Source organism: Triturus cristatus, chromosome 9 (assembly GCF_964204655.1).
Source record: "Triturus cristatus chromosome 9, aTriCri1.1, whole genome shotgun sequence".
NCBI lineage: Eukaryota > Metazoa > Chordata > Amphibia > Caudata > Salamandridae > Triturus > Triturus cristatus.
The window spans coordinates 156,584,591-156,611,611 of NC_140592.1; the positions used below are offsets into that span (position 1 = coordinate 156,584,591).

The 27,021-nt window shown below is 43.2% G+C and overlaps 1 protein-coding gene across 3 annotated transcripts in view; it reads left to right on the forward strand.

The window, feature by feature from the left end:
• CACNA2D3 (calcium voltage-gated channel auxiliary subunit alpha2delta 3) overlaps nucleotides 1-27,021 on the forward strand; it is a 2,334,275-nt gene that overhangs the window by 1,274,346 nt on the left and 1,032,908 nt on the right. For all 3 annotated transcript variants that reach the window (XM_085624637.1, XM_085624639.1, XM_085624638.1), the window contains exon 12: nucleotides 14,553-14,631. In XM_085624637.1, coding sequence (XP_085480763.1) covers nucleotides 14,553-14,631 — 79 coding nt within the window. The remainder of the gene's footprint in view (nucleotides 1-14,552; nucleotides 14,632-27,021) is intronic.

A 27,021-nucleotide genomic window follows, 5' to 3' on the forward strand; every position in this document is an offset into this window, starting at 1 on the left:
AGAGAATCCAGCTCTCCCCTACTAAGGCATTCTTGACTGCAACCACATTGCCCGACACTACCACTGAAATGTCTGGGGAAAACTGCATGTTCAAGCTCAGTCCAGAAGGGTTGAGGGAGTGTTGCAGATGGGTTCTGTCCATTTAATATGCCTAGATATTTCGCTTTTTTGGAACTCCCAGTTTTTAACTATTCAGTGTGGCTGAAGCGCACTACATGTGTCTCACCCATGGTATTCACATAGTAAATGGACTGCACATGTTTACGACCAGTGTCTGCCTTTTAAGATAAGGCTGCTGTGACACAGCTAGAGAATTTCGCACAAGCTGGGTACATGCGAAAACACGTGCACAAGCATGTGCACTAGGCCTGGGCGAAAATTTCGTTCCGTTCGCGGAAATTGTGATAATTGGACATTTTGGCGTTCCACGGAAAGCGCAAAAATGTCAAAATTTCCGCATTCCGCAGCTTAGCGATAATTTGGTTCTTGCTCGTGCTGTAAAATAATACATTCTCGCGCGCGCGCGATCGCCTTACCTGAATCCCTGTGTTCGCCGACAAGTTTTCTTGATCCGGTCGCGTTCTTCATGAGATGTTGTATTGTTTTTAGCCATTTGCGCTGTCTCGCGACAGTTCGCGCCCGCAGTGACGTCATGCATCACACGATCACGTCTTTCTTCTCCCGATCATGCACCGCGAGACAACTGAAAACAAGATGGCCGCGCCCGCGAGCAACCACATGGGTAAGTTGGCGAGCCGCAACCATGCAGAAAATCTCGCGAACATGCGGGAAAAAAACTTCCGCATCTTCGCGATATTTCCGCGTGTTTGCGATAATTTTTAACATTTTCATGATAATTTGCGAAAGTGGATTTCGCAAATTCCGCGCACCCCTAATGTGCACCCTTGTGTGGTCTGAGTGTGGGAGACTATTTCAATAATCAGTAAATAAAAGTAAAGACAGAGGGCCTAATTCACAAAGGGCCTCCGCACTCGTGGAGGAGACCCTGCAGATGAGGGGGAGTCTCCGCACTCAGGACGGAATCCCCGCAATGAGAATTCTCATAGCGGAGATTCCGCCCCGAGTGCGGAGACTGCCCCACTATTGTGGAGCCTTCACCACGAGTGCAGAGGCTCCTTGTGAATCAGGCCCTGAGTTGCAGAGGTTGAAGTGGCAGGGTAGGGGAGATTGGGTGTATATACTCAGATCAGTTCGTATAAAAAAGAAAAGAAAAGAAAACTGCATGTATTTTCTTGTAATGCATTGCATTGCAGTTAAAGTTTGAAATGTGAAATGGATTCATTCCAGCAGGGCAGGGAGAGGCCATGGCATAGTGGGATTTGTTCCCCTTTAGTCTAGATGTCTGATGCACTCCAGAAAATCTAGAAGCATGGTACGGGCCCTCAATAAATGTCGCTGCTGGACTGGAAACCAAAAAAAGCTCTGTCAAAAATGTTCCACTGCCAGAGGCCTCAAATAGAATGGGGTCATGGAACAGTGTTGACTATTGGCAGCCCATCCTGTTCTGAAAGCAGCCCTCAAGCATACAGTCATCTATCAAAATACCAAAGTGACATCACAGGGAGTCCAGGCCCGACTATTGCAGCGCAGGAAGTAAGGTATGTGTATTATTGACTGGGGCACCCATAGAAACAAGCAGAAGAACTATGTTGTTTTGGGTTTCAGGTACTGAGACCCCTGGGGAAAACAGGGCAAACGTTTTTGTACACCTAAGTTCAACTTGTATAGCCTAAATTTCACTTAGCAAATGCAAACTGCCAGCCTTAACTTATGCACATATGTCATGTCCTCAGCACATCCTCTTTGGGTTTGATATTTACTCTATTTCTTTAGGAAGATGCAGTAACTGTAACATTCAAAGGCTAATATCATTCCCACGCATGAAACTTAAATGCAGGAGTCTATTTCACATTCTGATATATGCTATGTGAGTGCTAATATGTTATTACTCGTAGATTTCAGGAAGTTGTCTTGCTGCTGACACCCGGGGTACCTATTTGCTTTCTTTCTCATTTAGATAAGACTGCAGCTGCTTTTATTGGGAACACAGTTGTAGTTTGATTCTGTGTAGATTACAGCAGACCATTAGGCATAAATCTCCCAGAAGGTTTCTGCACATTCCTGGGCTTTTCTCCAGCAGAGCTCTCCTGAAGATAAACATTGACAGTGATGCATGGGCCATTTCTGGGGGACAATCAGCGGGTGTATGTTGCCTTTTGTTTAGAGATAAGCCTCTGCTTTCCAATGCATTAGCTGTGCCAGCCTTCAACAAACCGTGAACAGAACAACAAATACCATTTAATGCTTTGTTCCTCTGAATTCCAAAGGAGGGTGCCTTCTGTGCTGTAGCATCAGATTGGCTGTGGTCATTCTAGCATAAAGCAAGCACTACTGAGGAATTATAGCTTTGGTGCTTCATTAAACCGAGCAATTGTAACAAACTATCATCGACTGTATGAGGAAAGCCAATGATGCTTATGATAGATTGGCAGAGACTGTGAACACTGGAAGCACATGACCCGAGCAGAATATCTGCAATGCAGTTACGTGTTTGCGGCAATCAGGGCTGCAATAGGCTGCTTTGCATGTGCTAATGTTCTAGGGAAACTCCTATCATCAACCTTATTGGTATTTATAATACTGTTACTGCCAGGATAATCTGTAAATACTGGGTGTCCATATTAGCCCTCATATCTAATAATAGTCTTATCCCATACAACCAATTAAATGGTAAGAAGATGGAAATGAAGGATTAATATAAGGGAATGGATATTGACACATGCTGAAATATTCTTTCCTGCATTTACACAGGGATAGTTTCCTCATTCATCAATGGCAGTAAAAAAAACCAACAACTTATTCTTGTTAGGTATATCATATAGCACAGACTTAATATCAGAGAGGATCAAAAAACGTATAATCAGGTGCATAACTCAGGCCTCTGCAGCACAGGGGGGCCCCAACTCCCCAGGGGGGAGCGACCACTCAAGGGGGCCACATTTAGCCCAAGGCCAATGAGTATCTGTGAAATATTGGAGACTGGGGAGATTTTGCAGTACGCCATTGCCGATAACACATTTGTTGGAGGAGAAGTGTTAGATCTTTGCCGTGATTTCCCCTGTCTTTTTACTTCTGACGTCCTGATTTTGACTATGTGCAGATTTTCATTTTTGCTGGTTTTAGGACTCTGGGCACTTTACCACTGCTGTCCAGTGCTAAATTGCAAGTGCTCCCTGTGTAAATTATAGTGGTGATTGGTTTTCCATGACTGGCATATCTGATTTACTAGTAAGTCCCATTTAAAGTGCACCAGGTGTGCCCAAGGCCTGTAAATTAAATGCTACTGGTGAGCCTGCAGCACTGATCATGCCACCCACATAAGTAGCCCTGAAAAAATGTCTCAGACCTGTCACTGCAGTGTCTGTGAGTGCAGCTTTAAACTGCCATTTCAAACTGGCAAGTGCACCCACTTGCCAATCCTAAACCTTCTCTTTTACTACATGTAAGTCACCCATAAGGTAGGCCTAAGGCAGCCCTGTAGGAAGGGTGCAGTATATTTAAAAGGTGGGACATATGCTGTTGTGTTTTGCATGTCATAATAGTGAAATACTGCTAATTTTGTTTTTCACCATTGCAAGACCTATCTCTGCCATAGGGTAACACGGGGATTACCTTGAAATATCTTTGAAGTGTAAATTCCCCTTGGGAGCGGATAGAGATTTTGAGTTTTGGGTCTCTGAGCTCACAATTTAAAAATACATCTTTTGGTGAAGTTGGTTTTTAAATTGCGTGTTGGAAAATGCCACTTTTAGAAAGTGGGCATTTTCTTGCTTAACCATTCTGTGTCTCTGCCTGCTTGCAGAAACCATGTCTGGGTTACTGTGAAAGTTGGGCTCTTGTGCATTCCCTCTAGATAGTCACACAAAGATGGCTGAGGTGTACCTTGCATATCCAGATGGCTCATCACAAGGCTGATTGGCCTTTCTGAGCTTGAGTGGTGGTAGGAGTTGTCACTGACACCTGAATAGGACTGTGCATGTCCTCTCACAAAGCTGTCTCCAACCCCCTTTAGTGTGTGTGGGTCTAGGTAAGGGATAGGCAGGGTCTTGTGTACTACAAAGACTTTCCTTTGAAGTTTGCCTACTTCAAAGGCAGAAACTGGTGTAAGTACTGGAGCTGTGACACCATAACATCAGAACACTTCTGGACTAAAAGACATTCTCCCAGGAAGAAGAGCTGGACGCTCTAGGAGGGACTGATACTCTGTCTGTTGATTTGTTGTGCTCGCCTGCAACTTGCTGCTTCTGTCCTGGGAGTGAAAGGACTGTATTTTGCTTTCTGAATCCTGAACTCTTTTGATAAGTGCCTTTTTAGAATGTAGAGACGAGAGGTGAAATAAAAGGTGGAGAAAGCTGGGATTGTTTTTACCAGTGGCTGGAGTTTCGTGTAAGGAAATAAACTTCTTACAATTTCAAATCAACTCCTTGTCTGCAGTGCCTGACCTCTCTTGTTCTGTACATCAACACTTCATTTGGCGACAATCTGGTCTGAACCCAACAGGATTTAGTTAACCAAAGCTTTGACGCTGAACATAGAGTCGTGAGGTGCTCAAGACACTAAGACTCTGCTGTGAGGTATTGTCTCTTTATTAAAAAGGGGATCTGGATTAAGAGTTGAGATCCAAGAATGGCCTCCAGATTCTACATTTTTTTACTGTTTTTGCCCGTTTCGTATTTCACGCTGTTGTGGCTTTTTATCTACAAACGCCAGTGTACTTTATGATGCATTCTTGTGTTTAACTTTAATCCGTCTCCTCGAGCAGCACAGCTGTTTATTTTCATACAGCCTTTTTATTTTGGCACCACCAGGCTTGCATTTTGAAATGTTCAGATTTCCTCCTAGCCGTCTTCTCAGGCCGGTGATACCTGCCATCACCGTTAAACGCGAGGCAGGCTGTGAGCATTCCAACAATTGCTTACTGTGCGTCAGCTTCCCCGAAGACTCAAACAGAGGTCTGGAGAGCGCCCATTCCACTAACCCCAAGCCTTTTGTGTGTACGACAGTGTCTACATCCATTATAACCATCACTGCGATTTGCGATCTAGAAGGAAGGAAAAACTTGAAGCCAGGCAACGCGATCGTTTTACAGTGGGAAGTTTCTACCGTTTAAAGCTGCTTTGGTGCCTGCTGTTTCAATTTCCCATACAATGTAAGTGTTTTACAGTGGCAAGCTCCTACCACTCCTCACTGTTTCTCAGTGCATATTTGTGAGTTTCCTTTTCAGCGACAGGCTCTGGGTATATGGGATTCCACTGCACAAAGGACTTACATGTAAATTAAATATGCCAAACATGTGTAGAGCAACCACACCATGTTTAAGGAAGAGAGCACACGCACTTTAGCACTGAGTAGCAGTAGTAAAGTGCCCAGAGTCCTAAAGCCAACAGGTCAGAAAAAATACATGAGGAAGGCAAAAAGGTTGGGGATAACCCTGCAAAAAGGGCGAGGTCCAACACTTGCCTTTTATGTCTATTGCCATTTTTAATTCATTATACTTTAACAGGCATTTTTGGTGGCTTGATTCACTTGCACCAAGTGACCACTCACTCCACAGAGCAATATCGGTTTTGTAGACCTTGCATATATATCATGTTGTGGCATCTAATGAGTCCTAATATCTCCTTTGCATATATCCCTATACAAGAAGTTCAATGCAGATATGTTTCTCTGGCATTTTGTGCACAGTATGAATAGTTTTTCTAATAGCTAAGAGTAATCACTATCGCTAACTTTCTAAAATAAATGCTTCGCTATTAAAAATACCTGGTTGTACATTGTTGATGTTCTGTAGTATTGCCCTGTCCCTCCTAGGTCTACATGTTGCTCCTGTGGTTATTTTCTACACTCTTAACCACATCGATGCGAGTGGCGGAGCGGTTCGTCATGCGCGTCGGTTGCGCTGTGCGTATGACGGAACCGCTCCGTCATGGCCCCGCCCACGCAATAGAACCTTCAGCACAGTGCGGTAATCCGCGCCGCGCTGAAGGGGTTAAATCCACAGCAGGGTGCAAAAGCATGAGTTACACTGAATTGCAAACCTTTGTGCAAATGCCACTTTCTTTACAGCACAGGTAAAGGTAAAAAGTACCTCCAAAAACAATTGGTTTTCCAATTACTGAGAATGATATTAATGCGACTGATAAGAGAAGCATGCAAGCAATACATGTGTTAATGTTAGTGTGTACTAATACAGAATACCATCTAACCAAATTGCCTTGGAAAAGTGTATAGGTTTGCAATGAATGAGCTAACTCATAAACACATAGTATTAGCAAGGTAAAGTCAGGCAAAGTAGGAAACAAAGGTTAGTCAATAATGAAGACTCCCTTGCAATCTTTACAGTTCTATTTTTGTTTCTATATCCTAATGGTCAGATGGCAAGGAAGCCTTAATTACAGTCCTTTATCTCTATCGATCACCTAGAAAAAAAATTAAGGACCATAATGAAGGCTCCTCTGTCAGCTCTATATAGACTTTAAGCAATATTATATGACCCAACCATACACCTTCAAAATGTACATGAAATGACTGAGCTCAATTTTATATTATTGTTCTTAGTCAAAGCACACTGCTAACATAATTGATATTAATACAGCACAATTAATGTTTACCCCTGGGTTTAATTCCCTATAATACATAATATAGGAGAAAGGTTGGAATAATATGCAGTGAAACCGTTGCCACATGCTTTTTCAAATGTTTACATCTGGTGTTAGCTAAGATCTTTTGGTTTTAGTAAATGTTATATTTATAAATCTTTTATGGGGTTTCAGTCAACCTTCTTCATCCATCGGTCTGTTGTTGTGCCATTCATATTTTTTTTCTTCTGCCTCATACAGCATGGGGCAGTGAGTCAGCCCACTGCAGCCATTGGCTAACTTCATTGTGAGTGACACAGGTAGTACATTCAGTACAGGGCTGTGTGACCTGCATGTGTGATTGGATACTTTGTTGTGTCATACTGCAGTGCATCGTGAAGTCAGCAATTTGGAGTACTTATGCAGAACAATCTCTTACTATAATTCTTTTTTACTATCAGTGGGGTGGAATAGAGAACGGGCATAAATACCAGACTGGCGCTTGCGCGTGGAAGCTTTGGAAGATCCAGTGTATCATGATGTTATCGGAAATGCAGTGGTAAATTTTTTTAAGGAAAACAAGGCTTCTACTGTGCCTTTAAGGTTACTATATGTGGGCGCTGTATAGGGGAAACAGTGGGGGTTAGACATACCCTTGCAAAAGAGATTGATATACATCAGAAAGTGCTGCTAGAGCAAGTGTTGGTGAGACCAGGAAAACCAGAGTTGAAACAGCAGCTTTTGGATGCAAGGGAGCAAGTAGCCATAGATATAGAAAATTGCATAGTTTTGACTACAGAGAGTATATAAAAATGGCCATGCAGATCGTGATGAGGCAGGTACTTTGTTGGGCTGGCTCACAAACCCTAGGAGTAGTGGCACACAGATACTGGAAATAGATTCTGAGGAGGACAGACAAGCTTATACACAAGAGGCCATCAATAGAAGATTTAGAGAATTTTATGCAGGTTTATATGCTATGCCATTGGAGCTTCAACCATGTTTTATTAATTAATTTTTAGAGCCAGTAGAAATGCCCAAGATTGCAGTGGAGGAGAAAAAAGACCTGGGTGGGAAGTTAACCATTCAAGGAGTAAAGGCTGCCATAAAGCATATGACAAGAGGGAATGTCCCTGGAATGGATGGGATCCCCGTGGTATTTTACTCAACTTATATGAAGGAGTTGGCAGCATATTGGTTAATCTTTACTTGGCAGCCTGTAAGGCGGGGAAATCGCCCCACACAACTGCAGAAGCAATAGTGATCCCATTGTTAAAAATAGAAGAGCCCCTGAGGATGAGTGGGCTTATCGCCCATTTTCTAAGCTAAATCTGGATTACAAGATATTGAGTAGACTATTAGCAATGCGCCTTTCTCCATTAATGCCTAAGGTAATGCATACATATTAGTCTGGATTGATTCCAGGAAGCAATACAGCTCATAATATTAGGAGGGTGCTTGGGATTATGGAATCTGATTTCGCAGAGAAGGAAAAAGGGTTGATTGCAGCAATTGATATTGAAAATGCATTTCATAGTTTACATTGGGATTTCCTTTATGAAGTGCTCGATAAGATGGGATTGAGAAAACAATTTATTGCGTGGGTGAGGCTTCTGTATGTGGCACCTATTGCTCATGTCAAAATGGGTAGGCATATATCTGAAAAATATGTAGTGGAAAGAGGGGTTTAACAAGGTTGCCCACTCTCCCCATTATTTGAAATTGCTATGGACCCACTTGCTAGTTGAGTGAGGACAGGAGGGGTTTACAGGTGTCTGGAGGTACAAGGTGAACAACATTATTCAGCATTATATGCAGATGATATGGTGCTGTTTCTCAAAGATGCTAATGTTGATTTGCCACATGTTATAAACCTCTTAGATAGGTTTGGGCAAACTTCCAGGTTATGCATCAACTGGAATAAATCATACATGTTCCCATTACAAAAAGATGTGCCACAACCTGTAGATCTGAGGGGGCTTAATAGGGAGGTAATGTGTTTAAAATATCTGGGGGTTAAATACACCATGCTTCCATTGATTTATTGAAGGGTAATATTGGTGTGAAAATTGGAAGTTTACGAGTATGCGTAGATTTTTGGACACTGCCACTTTCAGTTTCAGGACGAACAGCAGTAGCAAAAATGGTGGTGGTGCCCCGATTACTTTACTTCTTCACAACATTGCCCATAGTGATACCTTGTAGAGTATTTGGGGAAATTGATTCTTTGTTGGTTTCTCTTATGGGATTGGCTAAGTTACAGCGGCACACTAGATAGGGAGGATTAGCTGCCCCAGATATGGAAAGCTATCACCTAACATCACAGTTGCAATAGTTACTCTATGGATTAATTCCCGAAGATTTCCAGGGGAGGTAAATTTGGAGATGTTACCAGATGTAGATGTATTGTACAGAATACTTGTGGCCCCTATCAGAGTACCAGTGTGGGGAATGCCCACTGCATGAAAGGTAGTCCGGCACTGTTGGCGTTGTGCACTCCAACAAACTAATACTCAGAGACCCTATGCCCCGGGCATTCCATTGGGAAGTTTGGCACAAATCATTCTGGGGGAAGATTGAGGGGCTTAGCAGAGTGGGCAAACCATGGGGTGCAGAGGATAGGAGATTTGTATAGTGATTGGGTGATACTATCATTTGTGGAATTTTCAGCCATGTTTGAGATCACTAGATGGAGCAACCACTGGGGTATGGGTTCAGTAGAGCCACAAATACATAGTGCTTGTTAAATATTGTGTACCACATATGAAGTGGAATGGTATAAGATTCTTGCAAATTCAAACATTGTATCTAGAAATGTGAGATTTAAACTGGTAAATGTTTTCTACTTGCATAGGGAATATCTAACTCCTGGGGAAAAAAGCTCAAATTTATCAGACAAATGTGGCATGCACAAGATGTGGTGAACAGGAAGCTTAAATGTTACACATGGTATGGTCAAGAGCATTGTTCGTGGAATACTGGAGGGAGGTAGTATTCTGTATAAATGATGTAACAAAGAGATCTATTATAGCCTTATAAGCCACAATAGCGGGCGGTACCGGCCATTATATGCCTGCTCCAGAGTTAAAGGCCCGAGCCGAAGGCGCAGTCCTTTAACAAGGAAGCAGGACTTTAATGCTAGTATAGGCCAACTACAGAGTGCTATAAGACTATTAGAACATTCCACCACTAGAGGGCAGAATGTTCGAGCATATAAAGGAAAGGCATCACAGAGCCCGAGGGGATTGAAACCCCCCGGGCTCCGTGAGGCCTTTGTTCACAGCAACAACTGTGAACAACAACTTTGGAATGTTGGAGCTCTGTGCTTTTATCGGCTATTAGAAGTCCAGAGCACTCCATTGTTTTCAATGGAGCTCCCAACATTCCAATGTTCTAATGAGTGTTCTCCTATGACCTGTCTACTAGGGGGGATTTCCAAGAACTGCAAAGTGTAAACTTACTACAGAATTTATTGATTTAGTGTTGGTACTTGCTATATGTGAGATAACTATGAACTGGAAGGCACCCAGACCCCCAAGGGTGAGTAGCAAAATGGAAAGAGGAGCTGGTCTGATGGGCGGATTATGTGAATGCAGTGTTGTATTGTGATATGGGGAAATGTTATGTTATGTTATGTTACTGTTTGTTTTGTAGAGCGCTCAGCTGCTCCAAAGAGCGTCCCGGCGCTAAAGATCATCACACCAAATACCAGCAGCAAACAAACCGCCATAACAGAAAACATAACCAGAATTAACCATAACAGCATTACAAAGCAAACAGATAGGTTTTAAGTCCTTTCCTAAAAACCGAGAGATTGGTGCACACCCGCAACGTCAAGGGCAATGTGTTCCAGAGGCGGGGTGCAAGGTAACTAAAGGAGCGACCTCCACAGCGAGCACGCTTCACTGTTGGAACGATAGCCTTGGCCTGGGCAGCAGATCTCAGAGGTCTAGATGGAAGATAGAAATTGACCCTTCTCTGCAGATATTCAGCGCCGAAATTGTGAAGCGCCCTAAAAGCTGTAGTTAGGGTCTTGAAGAAGATACGCTTACGAATCGGCAACCAATGCAGAGAGACAAGGAGATTGCTGGCCCTAGATCTTCTAGTTAAACCGAAGATTGCCCTGGCTGCAGAATTTTGAACTATCTGCAGACGAGTCAGCAGATGCTCAGGAAGACCTAAGTAAAGGATGTTGGCGTAGTCTAGGCGCGAGCCAATTAATGCTTGCACCGTAATTTTCTTATGCTCCAAAGATAAATAGGGCAGAAACTTGCGCAACATCCTTAAGATGGCAAAGCACTTCCCAGTCAAGCCAGCAACCTGGGTTTTAAAGGAAAGAGTGTTATCGACCATCATACCCAGGTTCTTCGCTGTGACCGAATCGCTGGCAGGGGGAGACATGGCCGAAGGCCACCATAGCTTCCAACGTGGGTCTGCAGGACAGCCAAAGAACAATATCTCGGATTTGTCGGAGTTGCATTTGAGGCCATTTTTCCCAAACCAGTCAAACACAAACTCCAAACACTTCCGAATGGCTGCTCCATCGAAGTCACAGCCCCTGTCACAAGTGAACAGGAGCTGTGTGTCATCCGCATAGGATATGATCTGGGCCCCTAGCTCCTCCACCCGTGCCGCAAGAGGTGTAAGGAAGATATTAAAGAGGGAAGGACTCAGTATGGAGCCCTGCGGGACCCCTACCTTAAGCTGCGGCATCCGGGCGGAGAAAGGGGGAGCCCAGATCGTTTGTGTCCGATCGGCCAAAAAAGACTGAAACCATGCGAACACCGTACCCCGCAGCCCAATCTCCCAGAGTCTAATTAGGAGGAGGTCGTGGGGGACGGTGTCGAAGGCCGCCGACAAATCAAGCATGATAAGCAGGGCCTTTCCACCCCTATCGAGGGTCTCCTTCACAATCTCAGTAACCTCAAGAAGAGCGGTCTCAGTGCTCAGGTTAGATCTAAATCCAGACTGTGACTGATGTAAAAGGGAGTTGCCCTCTACAAAGTTGGTAAGGGTGGTATGAACACACTTTTCAGTGATCTTGGCCAGGGCAGGAAGCAGCGAGATTGGCCTATAATTAGAATGCAGTTTAGCATCGGCATTTGGTTTTTTAATAAGGGGAAGAACTAAGGCCTGTTTCCAGGAGGAGGGGACTTTGCCCGACTTCAAAGATGCATTAATGAGAGGGTTGATGATCGGATTAAGGGCAGGTGCCAGGGTCGCAAGACACTTGGCGGGACAAGGGTCCAGAGGAGAGCCAGATTTCAGGCTAGACAAAAGGTCAAGCGAGGCCTGAGGCTCTAAAGAGGGAAAACAGTGCAGGGTAGGGCCCACAGAATCCATATGCATAGCTGGTGGGCATAACCAGGGGTTGGAAAGGCCATCGACCTCTGAACCTGTTGTCAAGATGATCTGGGTTCCTTGCAACGCTGACTGGATAGTACGTATTTTATTAGTGAAAAATACTGCAAGCTCCATGATCCAAGGTTCCGAGAAAGCAGATGCAGAAGTGCAGCAGGAGGGAGAGGTGAATTCTTTAACAATCTTAAAGATCTCTTTGCAGGAGCTATCTGCTTCCTCGATCCTTCTGGCCAAAAAGGATTTTTTCTCTGCGACGAGCTCCCTGTGATATTCTTTCACTGCTGCTCTGTAAGACTGCTTAGCCGATGTATCATAGTGCCTCCTCCAAATTCTCTCCAGCCTCTTGCAGTGCCTTCTCTTGGCCGCCAAGGCAGCAGAGAACCACGGGGCTGATGCTCGTGCCAGTTCAGATCTAACCTGGCAAGATGGTGCCAAGGCTTCCAAACGTGCAGTGAGCCAATTCTGAAAGCACACCACATCATCCTCCAGACTGCCCGTAAGAACACAAGGATGGGTATCTAAAGCCTGGGTGATCATGGCCGGGGTGACTTTGTGGAAGGCTCTAGAACTACGAGCAGCGAGCCGCTGCGAAATGCGGGCGGCCACAGGCTGATGTACTAGCGTGAAATCCGCTAGGAAATGATCCGACCAAAGAACTGGGGCAAGGGAGGAAAGGACCACCGGAACGGTCGAAATTTTTTTATCTAAAATATGCCCCTTCTCATGTGTAGGGGACTGTAGGTACATATGAAGTCCCACCGACGATGTCATATCCAGAAATTTTTGCACTTCAGGATCCTCGCCCTTATCCATGTGGATGTTAAAGTCCCCGAGTATTAGGCAGTGTTTTGTTCTAAGACTCAGTGTGGAAATGATCGATAGCAAATCCTCAGTAAAGGAGCCAAGAGGGCCAGGTGGTCTATAAAGCAAAAGCCCCAGGCAGGATTGATGGGGGGATAGGGCCAGGGAGAAGGCAAGGATTTCACAGTCAGGTAAATCATCCGTCGACAAGATGGTACAAGGAATGTGCCTTTTAATGATAAGTGCCACTCCGCCTCCCCTTCCCTTGCATCTGTCTCGACGGAAAATAGCATATGAGGGAGGGATGGCAATAGCCAGATCAGGTTCCGAGCCCTCACCGAGCCATGTTTCTGTGAGAAAGAGACAATCTATGTCATCTTGTGTTAAGAGATTATATATGTCAAGAGCGTGCTGAGGAAGAGACCTAGTATTTAACAAGGCGCAGTTAGTACCTAAAAGAGGGAGCTTGCCAGGACAGGGAATTGTGGGGTCCGGCATCCACCCACACGTGGGGCACTTAGTAATATCCCCAGCAGAGTAGGGGATAGCTCGCTGACATGGAGCAGTGTGTACATTGTAAGACAGAAGATCATCTCTAGTGTACATCGAGCCAAGAGCTAAAAGGAACCCACCAGAAAACGTTCCCGAGCGCATCCGGGACGCTGACGGGCGCAGACGGGCTGACTCAGGCGAGACTCCGGCGCAGCGACGGCGCCCCCGCAAACGCGACCGCTAGCGCGGTAGAACACTGTTTCCTAATATGTGGTACACTAGAGCGCTCCCACCACTCTAGCCCCCACTCAAGATGGCCGCCGAGTGCAGAGAAGCCTAAGCCCGGTTTGAAGCTCTAACGGCAGCTAGCGCCGTGATAGATGGGCGAAAATGCGTGCAAGTGTATCAGAGGTATGCTGAGTGCATTTACAACATGAAAATCACACAGTTTTAAAATTAATTAAAAATCACAAAAAACGATCCGTTTTGCTCAGGGAGCACTGAATACAATGCACATGCTCTGTGCTTCACCAAAATCGATTCTGACTGGTATGAGGGAAAGGAAGATTAATTGAAAGAGAACGTGCATGGGATCATTAATTAGATCCCCTTAAAGTTTTGGAAAAGAGTGATGAATCTAGGGAGGAAATGAGTAGAAAGATATTTTGCTAAATAAATATGTGTTGTACACACACTATAATGGGGATTGGACTTTAGGGAGGGGGTGGTACTGGGGGTAGGTTGTTTAGTATTGTTGTGCATATTTTATTATAAATGCTAATAAAACTTTATTTACAAAAAATGCTATTTAAAAAAATGGTGAACAACCATTGGCAAAGACAAAAGGCTAGCATGCAATGCCAGACAGATTGGCTTTGCCAATGCTTGTTTCAGAAGCAGTTACAACCAGCCTTTTATTGGTGCTAAAACTACAGAAATAATAATGCTTTCTTTTCGTAAATGTGCATAAAGTTAAAATTGTGACGCTATCATCTTACCACAGAATGTTCTTATTTCTTGACATATGAGCCCACCAGTGTTTGCATGCTTACATGATACTTGAGGTAATGTATGTCTAATATGCCAACGGTTTGAAAAAACAGAGACCATCATGCGTGCAATGCTTTGTTTTCCTCAATCTTCTTTTGCACCTAATGTGCCAATCGCAAGTGTTAATGTTTAGCAAACTGAACATTCTGTCTGTACAATAATCTCTATTCATATATGTTTTCTTTGCAGGTTCGTATGTTTACCTATTTGATAGGCAGAGAAGCTGCATTCGCTGACAACTTGAAATGGATGGCCTGTGCAAACAAAGGTCAGTTGCCTATGACAGAAAAAAATGTTGTCTACATGCATATACACTGGTCCTGGTGAACAGCTGAATGTGTTAAACAAACTACTAGTTCATAGTTCTAATAAGTGTTGAGCACAATAACTATGCACGAGATAAACCGAGAAGTATCAACTTCTGTTCAAATGAAAATTCAGAGATATTTCTTAAATGGTTAGAGTAATATACTGTTTGATACACATAACATTTTGCCATCCACAACGTATTCAGCCAAAGGGTAGCATCTCAGCAATTTTATTAAAATACATAGTTTTGCCTGTTCTATTTTGTAATGTCGCTTTTGCTAGTGGGAAATTACAACAAATTCACAACACTTAGAACCATGTCACCCCAACACTGTTTCAAATCGATGTTCTTTGTTTTTGGAAGCAGACACCATTTCATTTAATGCAAATGTTAATTTGATGATCTGTACTGGAGTCAATTGTAATTGAAGTGATTGATAAGATTGATAAGAAGTAAGAGATGTTTTTCATTGGTGTTATCTGAGCACAAGTCAGGAATGTGAGCGGGAGAACAGAGCTCCCTCGACCACTATTTTTCGCCTTATGCCAGTGCTGCAGCTGCTTCCATTTTCAAACACTTCGAGACATATTTATGTAAAAGTGGCGCCGAGTGGCGCAGTGCAGAGGTGCGCTGCGTCACTGGAAAAGAACTGGAATTTGCCATATTTAAGGAAATGTGGCGCCTACCTGTCGTTTTCTCTGCACTGGCGCACAATAGGCTGCCTAACGCCAACAGAGCCACCATTGCACTATGGTGCACGGGTGACTGCGTTACACACAGGATTGTTTTGTGCAGGGAAGAGCACCTTCCTGCACAAAATCATCCTAAGAGGCTTTTTCCTCTTGCTATGTATGCTGCAGAATGTAGCAAACATTGAAAGAGGAAGAAAGGAGGATAAATAAAGATATTTATTTTCGTTATGCCTCTCCTGGGGAGGCGTATCTTTCTGGCGCATTCCCAGGTTTACAAGTTCTTGTAAAATGGGAATGCGTCAAAATCCATGAACGTTGCATGGGAACACCCATGCAACACCCATGGAAATATCTCCCCGGCGCAGAGTCATGAAACACAGCAATTTGCGCTGAGTTACATTACTCAAGATGTATGAGGTGGCCTTGCGTGGCTTCATAATTTTCATTTGCGTGGTGCAAGAGCACTGCAAAGGAGCTCATTATTATGCCTGTAACTTGGCTTTGAGGTGTTTGTAAACCTCCATCCCACTGGTAGCTTCAGCTTCATTTGTGAGAGTGGGACAGGAGAGGTTATCTTTTAATCTCCTAGGAACACAGAACTTGTCAAAAATAACCCTTCTATTGCTTAAGCAACTGCAAATCTAAAGCACTTTTGTGCTTTGCAACAGAATAAAAAATACCAGCAGGAAACAAACACAAATTAACGGCAAGTTTAATGATTAAAAATACACCCAGTACATTTTGCTTTCGCAATAAAAACTGTTTAACATATACTCGTCACTTTCATCCATTTCCAAGCTTAATAACAAATTGATATGTGAAAAAAATAAATGTGAGGTATGAAACTTAAAATAAAACAATACTCTTTTCACATTCATTTTGGAATTATCTAAAGTTGTCTTTTTAAAAAAAAAGGCTTTTGTCCTTTTATGTGAGAATTATTATAAGAGCATGACGTCACTACTTGTGACAGCACTTCTTGCAACATCAACCAAGATGGCCACTGGCACGGAGCTCCAAGAGGCAGCTCCCAGACTTTGGGATCATTTTTTGTTGTAAATCCCAGCTTAGCCTTGCTCTGCCCCAATGCTTCTTGTGCCATTGAACTGAGTAACTTTGTGAGAATACGTGGATTGAAAGAGTAACTTTGTGAGAATATGTGGCTTCATGGAACATACGGCATCAGTTATTGCTTGCTGCTGTGTGGAGGCCATTTGGCGCTTGGCTGGCCTGGCTGGCACGTCTTCTCTTTGCAGGTGTGGTGCATCTAGAGCCGGTGGTTGAGCCCAGTATGGAAGTCATTGACGGCATCGGCAACTCCGTGAATGCTGTGCTTCCTCTTTACTGGGACTGGAATGGATCACACTGATCTCCCGAAGTATGGGTTAGTTGCCCAACTGTGCCCGGCGTGTGTTGAGCGAGTATGTGAGTGCTTTCAGATTGTCCTGGTGTGCTGTGCGTGTTGTTTGGGAGCATTTCGTGCCTGCAGGCAGTGGCTTAACCACACTGGCCTGGTTTGCGGCAGGGGCAGAGCGGAAAGTTCCCCACAGAGGGGGACTTAAAGGGTTTTGGACAGTGTGCTGCTGTGCCACCCCGGGGAACTCTCAACAGGAGCGTTGCTTTCATGGGAAGGGACTGCGGCCATCTTGGTGCCTTGGGGATGCGACCTGCTATCTGCCCCTTTGCTCAATCGGTGAGTTATTGTCACTGTGCCTGGAGCAGCATTTGCATGCCGCTCTGCGCTGGTGCGCTCGCCACCTGATGTGGCTGCTCCTTTCGGTCTAGGGAAGGTGCTGTTTCCTGCGAATGTATCCTGTGGCTACCCCAATGTTCACTGTCATTTGTGGGATCTAGAGCCATCTTTTTGGTCTTTCCTTACTTATCTAATGTTTTTGAGTTTTATTTAGAAGTGCGTATTGTGTACCTCATTAACTGAACTATGCTACTTTTGCAATTGAAGCTCCCATGTACCTCAAATTTGCCAAACCTATTGCACACTGTATACCGTTACTCCTCCACAGCCCCCTCTCTAGTCTTCTAACCAACCAAACCATATCCAAATGAATTGCTCACTATACAACGTCGCTTCTCCACAGCGCCCTGTCTAGCCTTCTAAGACTTTAAGTTTCGGCACTCCCTTACTTTCCCCTATCTTGCTGTTCAATTGTAACCATATTTTAACGTCTTGAACTATGTTCCCACACAAACCCATCAAAACTGCACTTGAGAGATATGGCCCCAACTCATGGAGCATCGGGTAGCCTAAAAAAGGCTCAGATAATGCAAAAAATATTTTCAAACACAGAGTACTGAAACAGCACCTTGAAACGCTAATAGCTGATACCTACCACAGCGTAACCAACGGCAATAAGAAAACCGACTATGTCTTCTATTCAAAATGCCCTGCAAAGTGGAAAAACATTTTCCATCTCCACCTACAAGTTACTAAGTCAATCAAAATACCCTATGGAATAAAACTCACCCTATCGCCCTTCCCAACCTTTAGAGGGGAAATCGTTATTTCTATTTTCAGGACAGGGAACATACTTAAACAAGCTACAGACCCTCACCGCACCATTTTTGATCGACACTTCCCATGATTTTCCACCTCATTAACACAACAGGGCCATGTGCCCCAAACTCCTTATCGCCCTTACCCTGGACCATCAACCCAGAACCGGCCCACCTTCTTTTACCCTCTGATTCGCTATGCAACTCTGTGACACCCTCTGACACTCTTAGCAACTGTACTGCTCCCTTTAACACACTCCGCCGACAAATACCTACCAGAAATACTTCACTTGCTTCTACCCTAAACAGCAAACACAAGGTAACAAAACTCGTCTATGCTCACCCCGAGACAGGCCCTAACTATAGACCGTCTGCTACTGAACTCTCTGGGGACACCCCCCCCCTACCAATGCAGACCCTACTGAGCTCACTCAAACCATCTACACTTCCAGTCCCAATGACACTGAACACCCTGATAGTGTAGCGCACTCTCCATCTTTATACTCAGGACTTGCCGCGCTTCCTCTCACTCTCAATGCTGGAAGCATCAATGACACACTTGTCCAGCTTCTGAACCGAATGGAGCAAAAACTCAACTCTCTAGGTAATGACATCTTTTTTAACTTATTTTTTTATTTTACAGAGTTTTATATAGCGCGAACTTGACCTGAATCGGGTATCAGAGCACTTTACATAGCACCAATTGCGTTACATGAGGACACATTCATTTTTGTTAGGCACGGGGAGATTAAGTGATTTGCCCAGAATCACAGGATGTTCAGCGTCATTGCCGAGACTCGAACCCAGTTCCCCTAGTTCAAGGTTGACTGCTCTAGCCGTTAGGCCAACTCCTCTTTCCATCGTGCATCTAATACAAGACCTCGCCCAGCCAGGCCAAGTTATCCCGCTCACACGGCTAGTTATAAATTGTCTCCCCACACAGGTTCTCCAACTACCATACAACTCACTCTCTGACCCTCTACTCCCTTGTGACGTCAGTCTCATAGACCCCACGGAGCTCTCAGCCCCATATCTGCACTGGTGGCTGATACAACCAGAGAGTCTTACCTCACAAAGACCCAGAATATGGTTCATAAGCCTCCCTATAGAATACCAGTAATAGTGGGCACAAATAGAATCTATATAATTATCTATTCACCCAGACCACCTGCTCAATACACCATTATTCAAACACTACAGTCTACCAATGATAATCCCTGTCCTCTTTCATACGTGCTCCTCGACTAAAGATCAGCAGTTCAGCACAATACAGACCGAGCTGAAGCTATACTCAGTGAAGAAATAGATTTTGCTTTCCTCATGGAATCCTGGCTTAATGACCGTTCTACCCCCATACTAAACCTGCTTACACCACCTGGATACATCATCAGATATAACAGACCTAAAAGAACAGGTATTGGACTAGCTAATATTCACAAGGAAGGAAAACACCTTTGCATCTTAAAAACTGAAGAACACTCGACTTTTGAATACCTCGGAGTTGAACTTAAAGTCAAAGGCTCCTCTCCTATCAACCTACACACCAGCTAGCACCCTGCTGGTGCTCGTGCCCTCTTTGCAGAAGAGTTAAGTGACCTACTAACATGGTTCTCCATAACTGGCACAAAGGATGTGTTCTTGGGTGACTTCAATATTCACTGGAACAACTCAGAAGACAAAACAATTCAGAATCTCATCAACATTCTTGAAATAAATGACCTTAAACAACTCTGCAATGAACCAAAACATATTAAAGGCTCCACTCTAGATGCAAGTATCACAAAAAATTAGCTGGTCTCACTTAGATCCATCTCACCCATTAACTGGTCCGACCACCATCTCATATTGTTTAATATCGATACCCACCTCGTATCCCACCAAGCCTTAACTGGAACTGGACCAGGAACATCAAACAAGTCCCAATAACTGAACTGGAATCCAGGATTCATGCTGAACTACACAGTCACCCTCTCACTCATACCATTGATGACCTCACTGCACACTATAAGACAGCAATGATGGAGGGTCTCGACAAAGTGGCACCGCTCAAACTAAAACAATTGACATCAATCCATTCAAAATCTTGGTTCAACTCAGACCTTAACGAGAGGAGACAACTCGGACAGGCAGGAAGGAGACGGCAACAGAACCCCTTTACAATGCACCTAGCACTACTTAGAACTGCACTGCTTTCACATAAGAACCACACTTTTAGAGAAAAAGCCTCTTTTTTTACAACCAACTTGACCATGCTAAGAATAGACCCAGGAAGCTCTTCAACATTGTTAAATGACAAAACTCCCTCACATCCTTACACAAAATAGCTACCAAAGAATGATGTGAAGAAATTGCCAGCTTCTTCCCTGATAAACTCGCAAAAATTGAGCAATCCTTCATCCAAGTCAAGTCACAAATCTGCTATCCCTCCTAACCTTCCCCACTGAGCTTACTAATGACAAAATGGCTCCAAATAAAAGTAATCTCAACCATGATCTCACTCAACTGAAAATGTTGGCAATTGGTCTTACTTCAAACTCATGACAGAAAACAAAGTCTTCAATATAATTGCGAACTTAAAGCCTACTTCCCACACTACGGATCCCCTCCCATTCACAATAGTACAAAATCTCAACCACATCATTGCCCCATTCTGGCAAAAATCATCAACACATCTCTCGCCTCAGGCTGTGTACCTGACTCCCTCCAACTAGGACAAATCCCACCCATACAAAAAAACAGGGGCAGACCCTAATGATCTCAACAACCTCGGACCTACCTTCAACCTCCCGTCCCTAGCCAAAACAATGGAGATGTGCATTCTTCAACAACTTAATCAACATATAGGTGAATTCAACCTCCACAATATCTTCCAATCAGGATTCAGGCAAGGCTGTAGCACCAAAACTGCAATGCTCAATATCTCAGACGACAGCCACAGATCCTTAGATTAGGGTGACGCATGCCTACTTATCCTACTTGACCTATCAGCGGCTGGTGATACCATAAATTACTCAGCATTACTTGAGACACTTATGATCTGCTCTGGTATTAATGGCACAGTCCTAAAATGGTTCACATGTTACCTACAACACCCATCACAACAAATTAAAATCAACTCCTGTCTCTCCAAACCCACTCTAGTCAATCTTGGTGTACCCCAAGGTTCAATTCTCTCCCCTACCCCTTTCAATCTCTTCATGGAACCCCTTACAACCTTCCTGAAGCAAGCATGGGTCAAATATTACATGTATGCTGATGACACTCAACTTTACTACAAAATCAAATCACCCAGTGACATCCTACACCTCAACGCCACACTAATCAAGATACAAACTTGTTTTAATTCGAACCACTTAAAGTTGAAACCCAACAAAACTGAAGTAATACTGTTCTCCCCTAAAAGTAACAAGCTATCAATCCAAGATTGGCTCAAGAACCTGGATGCCCTAAATTGCTCTCTCACCCTGTCCAACTCCATAAAGTCCTAAGGCATCACATCACCCTAGACAAAAACATGTCTATGAAGGATCACATCAAAAACTCAGCCAAAGGAGCGCTTTACACATTAAAACACCTCATGAAAATTAAACCATTCATCCCCCCAATGATTTCAAGATGGTAATACAATCTCTTGTCCTCTCTAAACTGGACTATGGGAACGCCATCTTCACAGGGAAATAAGATCATTTCTGAACATGGCGGCCCCGCTCATAACAGGTGTTAAACAGTTTGAACACATCACACCAGCCTTCAAGATCCTCAACTGGCTTCTCATTGAAGGAAGATGTATTTACAAGACTACCTGCATCACCCACAAAGCCCTTCAAACACATACCCCCAACTATCTAGATAACTTAATCACTTAATCTCCACATGACTACAAAAACAGGAATGTGTTCTGTAACTGGTACTCATGGAAAACGTTCCAATAACATCAGATCGAGTTCGCGATATAAAAAACTGAAAAGAATAACAAGCATTTGCAATGCAATAGGTCTCGCATTTACGCAAATTTGAGCTATTGGCAGTGTAAATGACAATGCCTTTTAAATATGTTTTGGTTTTTAAAACACAAATAAAAAAGGCATTGCCATTTACAATGCCAATAGCTTAAACTCGCGTAAATGCGAGACCTATTGCATTGCAAATGCTTGTTTTTTAAGGGCAGGCAGTGGTTCCTGCCAGCTCTTAAAAAATGTTTTCGCACACATTCACAAAGGGCAAGGTGTCTTCTGGGGACCCCTTCACGTTTGCAAGTGGTTTACCACCTACTTAAAGTAGGTGGTAAACTGCGAGTGTTTTGCAACCGCAAATGCGGTCACAAAACAATAGTACATGGCATTGAGACTCGCTATTAGGAAGGGCCGCCCCTTCCTAATAGCAAGAGTTGCAAACGCTATTTTGAGAGTCAGTGACTCGCAAAATAGGGTTTGTACATGCCTGGACCCTTTTTTGCGATCGCAAACGGGCCAATCTCCCATTTGTGACTGCAAAAAAGGGTTGTACATCTGACCCTAAGTGTCTAGCATCATATGTAAAGCTACGGTATTCTATTTTTCAATTTTATGTAAAGTGCTCTGATACCTGCGGGTCTAGCTAACTCTATATAAATAATAATAAATAATTGTGGTTTGCATTAGTCTCCCCACTATTTTCCTTAAGACACGTGCCCTGATTGTATTATGTTACTTGGCGCTTACAAAGAGCAACCTTGCCCAGTACAGGAAAAAATCAGGAAGATAGCTTCGGGAGTAGTGACATTCATACAAATAGCCTCAACCATAAATGAAAAGAATATAGCAATTAGAGATGTGCAAAAGTGGAAGGTCAAAGGCTTCACAAGTTTCATTTTTTTTTTATTATTTTACACGTATTTTTCCTTCTTCATGAAGATTAAACCAGGTGAAGTCTTTTAAGGAAATATAATGGAACACTGCACAATTTCAATCCCTGAGAAGATGCACAGGACAGTAACGCGACTTGAGTTGCCCCACCGTCACCTTCATTCATATGGAGGGGAGATTGAAACAGGGAGGTAAGAGTGGATGGAGTGTATGTGGCGTAGTATGTGGTGTAACAACTAGAGTTACTGACTTTGGAACCGGGGAACCAGGTTCTATTTCGGCTTAGACGCAACATCCCGTGATGCCAGGCAAATCACTTAGGGCCATATGTAGGTGGGCTAATACCGGTTGGTAACGGCCGAAAATAGGTAAATTTTCCGTTACCGACCGGCATTTAGCCCTTTGAGATGTGGGAGGCTGGATTGAAGGATTCGGTAATTTACCGATTCGGTATTTTAAGAAATCGGTAAAATACCGAATCGGTTAATTACCGAATCCTTAAATCCTATGTAGGGAGCACTCAAGTGAGTGCATTTTTGGTTTAAGGATTCGTTATTTACCACCAACTACAAGTTGATGGTAAATACCGAATACCTTTTCAAAAGCAATTTTGTGCTTTTTTTAAAGTGCCATGTGGCAGACATGCATGCCCTTAGGGCATGTTTGTGCGCCACATGTGCACACATGCACGATTCAGGGGTGCAACAGGGTGTCAATGTGACACCCTGCCACCCTTGAATATACTCCCCCTATTACCGAATCGGTATTTACCGAATCGGTAATAGTGAATAGCTTCCCATTCATTCCTATGGTCCTCCAGGCCCGTTAGGAATGAATGGGAAGGTATGCCTTATTACCGATTCGGTAAAAACGAATTGGTAATAACGAATATTACCAAATCGGTAAAATTTACCGATTTTTTACCTACATTCTATTTACCGATTCTTAAATACCGAATCGGTAAAATTCGGTATTTAGGAATCGGTGAATAGAAATTACCTACATATGGCCCTTAATCTCCACATGACTACAAAAACAGGAATGTGTGCTGTAACTGGTACTCATGGAAAACGTTCCAATAACTTCAGATCGAGTTCGCGATATAAAAAACTGAAAAGAATAACAAGCATTTGCAGTGCAATAGGTCTCGCATTTACGCGAATTTGAGCTATTGGCAGTGTAAATGACAATGCCTTTTAATTATGTTTTGGTTTTTAAAACACAAATAAAAAAAGGCATTGCCATTTACAATGCCAATAGCTTAAACTTGCGTAAATGTGAGACCTCTTGCATTGCAAATTCTTGTTTATTAAGGGCTGGCAGTGGTCCCTGGGACCACTGCCAGCTCTTAAAAAATGTTTTCGCACACACTCACAAAGGGGAAGGTGTCTTCTGGGGACCCCTTCACGTTTGCGAGTGGTTTACCACCTACTTGAAGTAGGTGGTAAACTGCGAGTGTTTTGCAACCGCAAATGCGGTCACAAAACAATAGTACATGGCATTGAGACTCGCTATTAGGAAGGGATGCCCCTTCCTAATAGCAAGAGTTGCAGACGCTATTTTGGGAGTCACTGACTCGCAAAATAGGGTTTGTACATGCTTGGACCCTTTTTTGCTATCCTAAACGGGCCGATCTCCCATTTGTGACTGCAAAAAAGGGTTGTACATCTGGCTCTAAGTGTCTAGCATCATATGTAAAGCTAACGCGACTTGAGTTGCCCCACCATCACCTGTCATATCTCACATTTCTTTCCCCTCACATAGGAAGTCCTGCTTTTTAGTATGGGACTTCCAGTGGTCAGCAAATGGAAGCTACACTGCTGCATTCCCATCCACTAGAAATTCTGCAGGAGTTTGAGTGAGTGGGGATCAGGGAATGTTTGGGCAGTGCAGCAGATCCTCACTGCCTGTCAGGATTAACAACAGAGCTGAGTGATAGCAAGGAAGTGTCCCACCACTGGTCAGGCAGTTGCCTGTAGGCTGATATCCTTTCCTTCTTGAATTGGACACCCGGCAGTAGGGAATTGGTGTCAGGGAAGTAGAACTTTACCTTGTTGAAGTCTAGTAACATTGCAACAGGCAAAGTTTCCTAACTTTAAAATCCAAGTTTAAGTTTAGAACAGGCCCAATTGCCAGTGATCTTGGAGTTCCATGACCTTATGACTTGTAGCTTTGTGTTTAACCATGCATGGCTGTAGTTAATGTATCCCATGTATAATATTCACTCTGCTGACACAGGATTGTCTGTCGGTGGTATGTCACTGCAGAAAAGTCACCCACAATAAATACTTCAGAAAAATTAAGACAGTAGTTATATTCCTAAAGGGTATCTTCATTAAAGGAATTGTGTTATTCCTATTATATTCAGAACTTTTATATTACATTCTTGCAAACTGAGTGACCCTGCCTACTTCAGTAAAAGGACATCTTCAGTAGTGTATTTATAAAATGCTACAGGAGTGTCAAGATTTTCTTAAAGCATTAGCATAATTGCCCAGTTGCACTATGTATGGAGGGATAAGGAAATATAGTCCGCCTGCCAAAATATAAATCCCATTCTTTCCTGTGGGATTTATATTTCGGCAGGCAGAATATCCATCACAGCTGTCACAGAGCAACCAATCCACAAGATCCAAATCAGGCCCTAAGTGTTGAGGTAAGGGGGTATCTGCCCATCTTCCACATGCATCAGTCACTCTTCCTTGGAGCTATCTTTCAGATTGCAAAAATCTCACGACCTGAGACATTGATAATGGAAGTGCCACTCAGGTTAAAATGCCTCTACTGATTGAACATAATAAGGATTAAATGAGCAGGTTCTCAGTATCACAGCAAGTTTTAGCACAGAGCAGGTACCTTTTCACCCAAGTGCAGCACCCATTTTGCATATCCGCTTTCCATCTTGCCTTGCCCATTTTTTGTTGGAGGCTGCATTGAGTATTTTACATATTTTACAGATTTGTATGAGCTTCAAATACACACCATATTTGACTTCTGCATAGTGCATTCAGGCTAATCCTTTAAGCGCAATCTCTCACTCACTCTCTTTGTTCTTATCTCTCGATCCCTCCTGCTCTTTCCCTTTTCATTTTTTCTGCTCCTATAAATGCTAACTGGAAGCATCTTGCCCATGTAGGTTCTTGCCAGTGGTCCCTTGTCACTTCTGGCATATTCATTCAGGTTATTTTTAGTTTAGCACATAGCTCCGTCAGTGCTAGGACTGGTAAACCCATGCTTTTAACTACAAGATCTCAGATGCAAAGTGAATAGACCAAAAGAATATATAGTGTTCATGTGGATTATTCGGAAAACTATATTTACTTTTCCTCATGGTTGATGTTATGACATATAAGCCAAAGAATTATTACATACTGATTTTCAATTGGCTAACCTTACTGTTGGATACTAGGCAAGGACACTGATTTACAGAAAGGCAATATAATTTGCTGCTCTGCAATGCTCTTTAAACCATAGTGTAGAGGAAGAGGAGAGTTCCTCTCTTTACACATTCAACTGAGCACTGTGTTTTTTTATTTGAAATTAGGACAAAACACCCTCACACCTAAGGAACCTAAAACCTCTTCCTGATTCAGTTTAGAACAGATGTTACACACATGTAGTGACCTTGCAGTTATTACTCTGCAGTTTAGTTTATGAAAACAAACTGTGAATCTGAAGACATCTTTGGACTCTCTACTTATCTAACGGTGCTAAATGAATGGATGAACTGTGACTAAGGAGAAATCATAATTTCTGACTAATAGCCTGAACCTAGCACGTGACCTAATGGCTCTCATTGTTCAAATACAATCACTTGGTATTGAAGACCTTTAGAAGCTTCAAAATGGCTGTTTATTGTTCCCTGTAGTAACTGGTCAGATTGATAGATAACCAGCTAGCACACATTTTACTCGATAAGTAATTAGTGCAGTGAAAATGCACTGGCTGAACACCTTCTCTCATTGCATCAACACTTGCTGCAGGCCTAGCATTTTGTTTAACTGTCTATAAACTTGTATTTCTGTCTGTCATCAGAACAGATTGATGTCTCATTGCGGCAAAATAACCATACGTGAAGTATGCACACTTCGGATGTAGTATATTTTTTGGACAATAAAGCAGTAGAATGAATCTAAGTTAACTTGTTTCCCACAGGTGTACTTTAGAAGAGTAACCTCTGTAAAAAACAATGTAGGAACAGCGCCTAAGTTGTGCCAGTGGTTCTAGGTTGTTGGCATCAGGACTCATTTTTGGTTACTGTGACTTATTTTTCATCATCAGACTTTGAACAAGAGAGAGAA